General features: G+C 41.3%; 2 protein-coding genes across 3 annotated transcripts in view; one reads left to right on the forward strand and one right to left on the reverse strand.

Moving 5' to 3' along the window:
* Positions 1-10,698, reverse strand: part of LOC101858320 (trichohyalin) — a gene marked incomplete at both ends in the record, with an annotated part of 56,615 nt that overhangs the window by 32,284 nt on the left and 13,633 nt on the right.
* LOC101857530 (reticulocalbin-3) lies at positions 2,017-5,974 on the forward strand. 2 transcript variants are annotated; one of them, XM_005111936.1, is made up of 2 exons: positions 2,017-2,099; positions 4,871-5,974. In XM_005111936.1, exon 2 carries the CDS (start codon positions 4,947-4,949, stop codon positions 5,922-5,924), a length of 978 nt encoding a protein of 325 aa, XP_005111993.1. In that variant the 5' UTR covers positions 2,017-2,099; positions 4,871-4,946; the 3' UTR covers positions 5,925-5,974. The 2 variants fall into 2 exon arrangements, with proteins under 2 accessions (XP_005111993.1, XP_005111994.1); XM_005111937.1 differs by having other exon boundaries at positions 2,046-2,103.

Below are 10,698 nucleotides of genomic sequence, written 5' to 3' on the forward strand. Positions count from 1 at the left end.
CACACACACACACACACACACACACACACACACACACACACACACACACACTCACAAAAAAACCCACACTATAGTCACTATGAGACAAGCTGCCTCCTGAGTTTGCCCGTGGTATTTTTCCATGTGGGAAAACCATAAAACGAGCCACCATCCTCTCATCAAGCATAAAACACAGCCCAACATTCTGAATTCCGATCTCTTCCTCGGATTATCACAGCGGTGTCAAAACTGAAGCAGACTTGAAACACGTCACCACTTTAAAGCGCGGTCAAAAATTCGTGGCGCGATTTATTGTCAAATTATATCTCCGCAGCTACTATCGAACATAGATAGGTTCTCCAATTTTTGCACAGTGACTTGTATCATTTTTTCTTAACATATCAACATTTTGGAAACACTTGCAAGCTGTTTTCTGGACAATTCCTTAATAAACTATACTAATAAAAAAATCCAAGTGGCTGGTTTCTACATATTTTTAAATGTTTACAGCTTAGCTGGGGCAATATTGCTTTTAATAACAAGTCCGTCATGTTTTTCTAATCGTGACATTATGCATATTGAACGCATGTTCTGAGAGCCATTAGTTCTTCTAACAAGTTTTGCGAGTAAAAATTGTCATTGATGACCTGTGACGTAGGCCATATGCGTAATCAAAATGTGTGTGAGAAGCGGGAAGTGTTCTGAACAATACCATTTTATGTTTGACAGAGATTTCAAGTATTTGATATTTAATTATGAAGAAAAGTTTTTTAATCCTCTCCAATTGCTCTGGAAAAATATGAATTAGTTAAGACAAATTGATACAAACTGCTATGCAAAGTATGTTTGACATTGATTTACCTGTTAAAGAGATATTTGAGGATAAGTTGCGCCACGAATTTTTTACCGCACCATAGTACAAAAAGGATAAAGGTGGAGTAGATTGAGGAAAGCGGGGGTTTGAAAAAAGTGAGGGGGGAGTGAGATGCGGTGGGGGAGGAGAAAGGGGAAAAGGGTGGCGGAGGAGAAAGGGGAAAAGGATGGTTGAGGGGGGGGGGGGTAGCTGCTTACTATACGTGTCTATTTGTGAGTTAAAGTGCTGAAATCAGGCGCTCGTCAAAATAATGAGAAAGTAAAGAAACGTTTACTTTTCCGCTGGTTTGCCCATTTTTATCGAACTTTTGTTTTTGGCCTTTCTATTTTCACATTTCAAATCTCTCTCTTTCTTTTCTTTCCCATTTTCTCTCCTTCCCTCCCTTCCTCTCTCCCTCCTTCTCTCTCCCTCCTCTCCCTCCCTCTCTCCCTCCTCTCTCTCTCTCTCCCTCCCTCCCTCTCCCCCTCTCTCTCTTTCTACCCCCCCTCTCTCTCGCCCTCGCTCTTTCTCCACTCCCCCCCCCCCTTTCTCTCTTTCTCTATTCCCCTCTCCCTTTCTCTTATCCCAGTCCGGACCCCACTCCACCCCTCAACCCTCCCCCCCCCCACCAATCTCCCCTCATTTATCTCTCTGAACCCTATCTCTAATCCCCTGTTCTTTCCATCTCATCCAGTAGTAAAAGGCAAAATTTTCAATTTCGCCAGCAGCTGATCAGCCAAGCCAATAATCCGCACCGACAATTATCCCCATCATCATCACACCAGAGAGAGAGAGAGAGAGAGAGAGAGAGAGAGAGAGAGAGAGAGAGAGAGACAGAGAGAGAGAGACAGAGATAGAGATAGAGAAAGAGAGAGCGAGAGACAGAGAGAGAGAAAGAGAGAGAAATAGATAGATAGAGAGAAGGGGGTAGGAAGAGAGATATAATAGAGAGAGAGGTAGATAGAGATAAATATAAATAGATAGATGGATAGAGAGAAAGAGAGAGAGGGAGAGAGAGAGAGAGAGAGAGAGAGAGAGAGAGAGAGAGAGAGAGAGAGAGAGAGAGAGAGAGAGAGAGAGAGAGAGGTAAATCATGAGGGGATGAACTCTTACCTCTCCCGCCCCTCGTAAAAATACCTGGTCTCTGGTATGGCGACACGTATCTCTCTCACACACTCACACACTCCCACACACCACGTGACAACTTGCCCGGTCTGAGCAGACATTTGACTTTGACGTGAGCACCCGGACCCACCTTGAGGAGAGTGTGCGTGAGTTTCTTTTTCTTTTAAAAAATCATTTTTAGATCATGTCGGATGATAATAAGTGATATTCTGAAGGAACATTTCTAGGACAACGATAGATTGGAAGACCAGACCCGCATTATTGAAGGCGCGACCGTCTTAGTATAAAATGCGTGTGATAGATTTAAGTTGTGTTTGGTTCATAGTGGTAGTCCAGTATCTAAAAAAGTCAAAAAGAATTTCTATTATTACTTAATGACTCAAAAGCATGACGCAAGCTTAACGGAGATCGGAATATTACAGAAAGATCGTGTTCTTTGCATCACTTAAAGAAACGATTTTGAATTCAGGTCGTTTTTACGTCCCTGTCAAAACAGTTTAGATAATTTCAGAGGCGGGCTTCGATCCTGCCTGTAAGGCCAATCGGGACTGAGAGGGACACAAAGTCTCAACTGACACTCGGTCAAAAATCTCCCCACACGGGAATCGAACTCGGGTGTTCTACGTGCGACCTTGAAGGGCCTATAATCACAACGCCACATGTGCTGGTGTTTTGCTCTTTGCTTAATAAGTAAACAGTCCGAAACCTCAGGAAATAAAGCAAAAGATAATTGGTCACTTTTAAACACAAGGGGTTATCCCGAAAAAGGCTGTTTTGAGAAAATCAAAGGTACAGTTTTTGCCCCTTATTCAGTTGGTTTTTTAAAATACAATTTTCTCGTTGACCAAACAAATATACACACCAATGAAACCAAACGTCCCCCATAGATAGGGCAAAGCCCACTTTTGGTGTAGGTCAAGACTTCTGGAAACCCCCAAAATCTGGGTTAGCCCGCTTGTTTTTAAAGGCGACCAATTCCCCATGGTATAACAAGGAGTCGCAAATGAAGGGATTGTTTTCGACACTTTAAAACTGTTGCTCTAAAATCGCAGAACAGCTGCAGCTGACACCGCTATTTATTGGGGCACTGACAATAAATTCACGGAATGAGACCACGCGGAAAGTATTGAGGGGGATTAACCAACCACTACTTGTTCGTAGAAAAATGTTTTTGGCTAACAGCATCAACAACAAAAAGATATGCCTAAATTTGCATACTAATTTTGATTTTCTTTCTACTTTTGCCCGGTACGCAACGACTTTTAGTCACTAGCGTGATCCACCAAAAGCGTTGATGTGTATTTGCTTACAGCAACCTGTTTTCCGTAGATAGTGTAGGAATGAATTTACTATAACTTACCATTTATCATAGATAATGTTGGTTTTAATCTACTTATACCACATTAATTACCGTAGACAATTTTGTTGTACATTTACTATAACTGACCATTTACCGGGCGGATGATGTGAAATTATTATAACTTACCATTTACCATAGACAGTATTGATTTGAAATTACTAATGCCTCACAATTTACCGTAGACAGTTTTGGAGTATATGGCTCTTTTCGTCTATTCAGACGGTCAATTTAGCTTAAGATGGTCTCAAGGTTTTCTTCAAGCAGCTTCTTTCATGGCTAATTCTTCTTATGTTTTGGAGTAAATTTACTGTAAATCACCACTTACCGTAGACAGTGTTAGGGCGTTGCTGTATAAATGAGACAGTTCAGATTCAACAATGTCTCCCTAGACTTTCAATTAACACACAATTTACATTTGACAGTGTCCGCTTATATTTTGTTAAATAGAACTCTCAACTTACCATCAACAGTTTCAGCCTAATTTCACAAGTTAGAACTGATGGTCTATTAATATCTGTTTTAAACAGTGGTGAGGTAACATTACTTGTAAATACATACTATTTTACCTTGGACTCTGTTGGTGTAAATTCGTGGAAAATGTGAATGTTTTTATACTGAACCAGCAATGTATCTTACTTAGACTGTGTTGATTCAATTGCTGATTTCTTGGAGAGAAAAAAATCATCCTGGACAATGTCGATGTACAATTCCTGTCTGTGAACCCTTAACTTGCCAGTAAAAGTAGCTGAGTGAAATACAGCTGCATGAGCCAATGTCTCCTTATGGGCGATGCGACGTTCCGTCGCGCTCAGCAGTCGCCAGCGACGAGTCGCGAGGTGTGTATCATTTTGCGCGGCCACATCATACACCACACACGTGGCTTGTCGACTGGCACTCCTTGGCTAGGTATTTCGACCAACTGTCATGCTTTAAACCTGTCACGTCCCCAGTCTGTCGCGTGCGACGAGGTCTCGATCGCTACATGGGGCGATCGCAGGCGACGGTCGCGCGCGGCTAAACGCCGCGTCGCGTGTGAGGAGACGGGTTCTTTTTTAAATAATCTTACTTGGTTTATTTTGGAGCGGCAAGGACCGCGCGTGACGCGACGTCGTTTTGCGCATATAAGTAGACACACTCTAAGACAGCCACGTTTCTCCTGGATAATGTGCGATTGTCTTAGATAATTTTGACTTTATTATTTATGTACAGTGCATGCTTATACACAATTTACCTTTGAAAGTTGCAAAGTGAAATATTTACATTAAAAATATTATGCGTTACATGCTTTTATGTAAAATCTGCTTTTGAAAGTTGCAAAGTGATACATATTTACATAATTAGATCTATACATAATTGAACGTGATTTGTGTTTGGAAGTCACGAGGTGAAATTCCCAGAACTTGCCTGCACATAATCTACCTTTGAAATTTGCAAGGCGAAATAATTACTTACTTCCTCACCATTTCCCTCGTCCTATTGTGGTTTTGGCTCTTTTCTCGTTAATGTTTAGACTTGGCTGATGTCATCTTAATTTACTCTGTCTGACCATACAGATTGCACCCGGCGACCCCGGACACATAGCTCTATACTACTCTTTCAACACATCGACAAGGCAAGGCAGAGATCACAATGTACACCTCTCCGTCACTTTCATTACTCGGCCCTGGCTCCCTCCTCTTCCTCCTGTTCACTTGTCTGACCTTGACCCGGCCAGCTGTCGGTGACCTTCACACTCACGTGGGTACAGGTCATCACGGTTCATCGGAAGCGGAAGGTGAGGATGGCGGAAGTTTCAACGTCGAGGAAGCTTTGTTCGGGTCGGACTCCGATTTCGACAACGGCAAAATGACCAAAGAGCAGAGGAAGGAAAAACTTTTGGGACTAGCCCATAAATATGATACAAACATCAACACCGTTATTGAAATGGACGAACTGGTCCACTGGATCACGGCGTCCTTGAAAGAAATCACGGATCAAGAGGCCGCTGCGTTTTTGGACGAGCTTGACGACAACAAAGACAAGAAGGTGGATTTCTCCGAAATGCTGAAACATATGCACGACACCACAGTCGAAGAATTTGAGAAGTTTGACGCTTCCGGAAAAGATGAAGAAACCATTACAGACTACCGGGTTATGGTGGTGGAGAAAAAACGCTTTGAAATCGGAGACCTCGACAAAGACGGCTTCCTGAACGTTACTGAGATTGTGGCGTTTTTTGACCCCTACGACTTCCCCTACATGTACGACGTGGAGACGGAGAGGGCCATCGTCGGTCTCGACAAGGACTACAACGGGAAGCTCTCTCTACTCGAGTTTGTGGGCGGGGAGACAGAGGAGGGCAGTACATCGGCACATGCCGACCAGGAGGCGGAGTTCAAGATTCTGGACACTGACCATGATGGTCAACTGTCGCTGAAGGAATCAGTGGGGTGGGCTTTGCTGCACACGAGTGAGCAGCTGGCGGTAGAGGAAGCCAAGGCGATCATGTCTAAGGCAGATCGCAACGGTGACAATGCACTTAATATTAAAGAGCTGCTGAGAGGGGAGGAGGTTTTCTTCAAAAGTGGCGTCATGAATTATGGTCACACTGTCAAAGACGAGTTATAGAATCTTTGTTTTGTTTAATTTGATTAGGACCCCCCCCCCCTCCCCCCCCCCCCCCCCCAGAGACAAATAAGCAAATCGACACGATAACCGTCGATTAGAGCTGGAGGGGGGAGGGGGATGGGGACGACAAACATACCAAAACAATATAAGGAAAGGAAAAAAGTGCGACCTACCAATGGCGCCCTTCAATCATCAGCTTATAGTTGGTTGTAATTACAATTCGAGTATGATTTAAGTCGACATAACACAGACTGTATCCCAACAAACATGTCCGGTTTACCTGGTAAATACAAATCTTTTCAGTACTATCACAATTCTTAGCTATACTAGATTCAATTTTTTTAAAAATTAATAATACCATAATGTGTGTTCCGATTTTTAAAAATCATTCTCTGAAATCCTTGACAGAAAAAAACCCTAAAAACATGTGAGCAAGAGGAAAACGATTCAATGGATGGTGTTTAGTGTTATTAATGCATTGTATTATCTTAACCGAAGTATAAAAGTATGAGTTGCTTTGAAAGTATATAGATGGTTGTGAGAATGTATTAATAATAACCTATTTACAGCAGTACAGTTTATGTCTATGAACTACTCTAAAAATTTTAATGTTGTTTCGTCTATTTAAGATGTGATGGCTTGTTGTCGTGTGGTAGGCCTTGACTATTTTCACCAAAATGAGAACATACTGGTGAAGGTGGTTAGAAATGTGTTATGAGAATGGAAGAACAGAGTGTGTTTTTGTGCCTGTCAATAAAATTATGTCCGAAATAATTGTTTCGTTTTAACATTCTTCTTCTTCTTCTTCTTCTTCTTCTTCTTCTTCTTCTTCTTCTTCTTCTTCTCCTTCTTCTTCTTCTTCTTTTTCTTCTTTTTCTTCTTCTTTTTCTTCTTTTGTATTATAATTTAAGTTTGGGCACATTTTCTTCCAACCTCACACAAACTGAGGCGGGCTAGCTAATCTCTGCATTCTGTGCAAGTGAACCTCGTTTGAATCTCTCCCGGGTGGCTCTTGACTTTGTGAGCTTTTTGAATACGTCGTGGCTCTCCAAGCACGAGGCTGTGTTATATCGGATATAGACGTCAAATCGGACAACCACCTTGCAAAAAAATAAATCCCCGTAAAAAAAAATAAATAACCGTTAATATGTTGGTAGCTTGGCGGTATCTTGTTATTGATTTCATTTTCCCCAGTTTTTACGTAAATCATTTTGAACGCATTGAATTCCACTTGCAAAAACGGGAGTAAGTAAGAAAAAGAAACTGAAATAGGCCTAGTGCGAAACGAAGTCATTAACCGTAATAATTCTTGGCTCAAAGGGAAGATATTTCACCAGCCTCGACAGCTATGACAAAGACTCACAAAGGAACATTTTAGATATCTACTACTTGTACAAAATATCACTCGGTTTGTGATGTTGAAAGACGCAATGAACTAATACCTCCCCATTCATACCCCCGGGCTGTATTGGACTCAACTACACACCACACAGCAGCAGCTGGAGAAACAGGTGGGAGATGGGGGATAGAAAACAAAAACGAGGCATCGTGTTGAAATCAGGCGCTCGTCAAATATATTGAAATCGAAGATATCAGCATTTTCCCCGATGGGTTGGCAATTTTTCTGGAATTTTTTTTTTTTTTTTTGGAAAGGGGGGGGGGGGGGGGCTCAACACCTTTTATTTCTATCTAAAACATAATTATTTCTGAGTTAATTTTTTTTTTAACGGTGATTAAAGACTCTAAAAGTGTAAATTTTCAGTTTTCAACGACTCTCATGAGGCTTTGGAAGTCACCAAACATTTTCTTGCTAATGTTACAGCTGAAACCAGGCGACGTCCTCTCTTCCAATCGCAAATATCTCGACATTTATTTCACTTAAATGAGTGTTTTTTTCATTAAAAAGTAGGTAAACGAACAAGCTTGCAGTTGATACCAATAGCTTTACAACATGCTCAAAAACTGACGAGCGCCTGATTCCACCGCGTCGTGACAACATACTTAAACGACTCTTTAGAGCGCAGAGGCGCGGGGACCAGAACGCTATAAAACTCAATAATAACATCACGAATATCTATTCATTGATATATCCTGACTTTCCGCGTGAATGGAGACTCAGACATCAGCAATATTGTAATGTGTTACTCTTTGGCGTTACCGTGCACAACATAGATCTTTAATTCACCTATAGCCAATGATTGGGTAACACTGTAATGTATTCTAATTTATGCATAGCTTTGACAACTTGTAGACTGTTCTAGGGTTTTGTTAGGCACTCTCGTACTTGTTGTTTTTATTGTCGTTGTTGTTGTAGCTGCTGCTGTTGTTGTTATTGTTGTTGTTGTTGTTGTTGCTGTTGTTGGTGGTGGGTTTTTTTTGCTGTTGTTATTGTTGTTGCTGTTGTTGTTGTTGTTATTGCTGTTGTTGTTGCTGTCGTTGTTGTTGCTGTTGTTTTTGTTGTCATTGTTATCTATCTATCTATCTATCTATCTATCTATCTATCTATCTATCTATCTATCTATCTATCTATCTATCTATCTATCTATCTATCTATCATTATCTCCCTCACACGCGCTCACGCACACACAAACACACACACACACATACACACACACACACACACACACATAAACACAACGAGCACAACAATACACTTTCGTATCTTCATATCTACAAGCACACAGTTGAATACAGAAACACCCTAACCTCCCATTCAAAACCCCATATTGTATTATAATTTGTTTTGTTACTGCCAGGCTCTGACGGCACTTGCAACACAACTAGATCAAATAAACGCCAAAGATTAGAGATATTACTAGACTATAGTGTGGTCAAAAATTCGTGGCGCAACTTATTGTCAAATATTCCCTCAACTGTCAAACATAGCCTCTTCAGCTTTTGCACAATGACTTATATCAATTTGTCTTAACAGATCAAAATATCGTAAACACCTGTTAGCTGTATTCGAGAAAAACCCTTAATTAATGTTCACAAAAAAAAACAAGCAGGTGGTTTCTACAGGTTTAAAATGGTTTACAGCTGGAGCAATGTTGCTTTTAAAAGCACGTCTGTCATTGTTTTCTAATTTTGACACTATCTTTCTGGAACGCAAGTTTTGAGTTCACTATAAAATTAATTTCTTGTAACAAGTTTTGCAACTAAAAAGTATCATTGGTGAGCTGTGACGTAAGCCATATGCGTATACAAAATGTGTGCGAGAAGCAGAAAGTGCTGTTAACAATCCCATTTCGGGCGTGACGGAAATGTATAGTATTTCATACAAATTTATGAAGAAAACTGTTTAAATCTAGCCTCAATTTTTGTGGAGAAATATTGTTAAGTTAGAACGAATTGAGACCAATTACTGTGAAAAGTATGGGTGACATTGATTCTACCGTCAAAGATATAAACAATGTATAAGGATAAATTGTGCCACGACTTTTTTTTCACTGCACTATAGACAGTAACATACACAGGGAAAAAAGGAGAGAGAAGGACGAAAGGAAAGAAGGAACAAATCACACCAAGGCTCTTGCCAACCACCCACAGACATAAATCGATTCTCATCACGCCCCAAAAAAGCGTAACTTCAACTGACTAAACCGATTCTTATCGGCACATAAAACGAAAGCAAAAACGAAACGAAATGATAAAATACCGTAACAAGCTCGTCAATGTCAGACGGTCGAACATTTCGCTAACCGTTTTACAGCACACTGACTCGAGTTAACAAGCCACAAGACGACACGACACTGTCACGAAACGATATCCCCACCGCGATTTATTGAAGTACGGTTGCGTGTTTGTGTAGGTGGTTGGAAGGGGCTCTATTAATTTTTCTTACGACTCCCGACTTCTCAACCCCCCCCCCCCCCCCTTTTCATGTGCTGATTCTGTCTATTGTCTATCTCTCTCGCTTCTTCCCCGTACTAAATGCAAAGATTCTTTACTAAAGTAATAGTAAAAAATCTTTGCTATTATATGGGCGTTATTATTGAGATGTTCTTGTTTTTACTCAAAGAAACTATGTTTTTAGTTTCGGCGGATAAGTTCACAGGAATTCCAAAGTAAAGGTTCTCAAAGATAGATGTGTTTCGTCTTGTTTTCGTTTCGGCTCTGTGAGACAATTCGTGTGGGCGAATACCCAGCTTCTGTCTCAGACAACAACGAGACGATATGATACCCACGAAATGATACCTTCACCACAATTTACTGAAGTTTGGATCTAATTCCAAAGGCGTTTCGTTCACGAGAATTCCTAGTAAAAGCTTCCTGGTCTCTGAATTGTTTCGTCTTGTTTCTTTTCGGAGTTCTGTGTCGTGTCGGTCGTCAGTGTCGTTTCGTGTTGTCTGTGCTGTGAGGCTTCTGTGTCGTTTCATGTCATCGTGTCGTTTCGTGTCATCTGTGATGGTTCATGTCGTCTGCGTATTGTGTCGTTTCGGTGGTCTGTGTCGTTTCGTGTCATCTGTGATGTTTCGTGTCGTCTGTGTATTGTGTCGTTTCGGTCGTCTGTGTCGTTTCGTGTCATCGGTAATGTTTCGTGTCGTCTGTGTATTGTGTCGTTTCGGTCATCTATGTCGTTTCGTGTCGGTGGATATCGAGCTCCCACCTCAGACACGGGGCGATAAAAGAAAGTGTTCACGCTCAGACACAGAATTCTGCGCTCATAACACAAGGCTCCCTGGGTCATAAACAGTCTGCTGGGGAAACTGGTGAGCAAATAAAGAGAGAAAGAGAGAGAGAGAGAGAGAGAGAGAGAGAGAGAGAGAGGAGG

The sequence above is a fragment of the Aplysia californica genome, unplaced genomic scaffold (assembly GCF_000002075.1).
Source record: "Aplysia californica isolate F4 #8 unplaced genomic scaffold, AplCal3.0 scaffold01151, whole genome shotgun sequence".
Classification (NCBI taxonomy): domain Eukaryota; kingdom Metazoa; phylum Mollusca; class Gastropoda; order Aplysiida; family Aplysiidae; genus Aplysia; species Aplysia californica.

Bases quoted from the DNA above. Each gene is read 5' to 3' on its own strand.
- LOC101857530 (XM_005111936.1), top strand. From the start codon at position 4,947: ATGTACACCTCTCCGTCACTTTCATTACTCGGCCCTGGCTCCCTCCTC.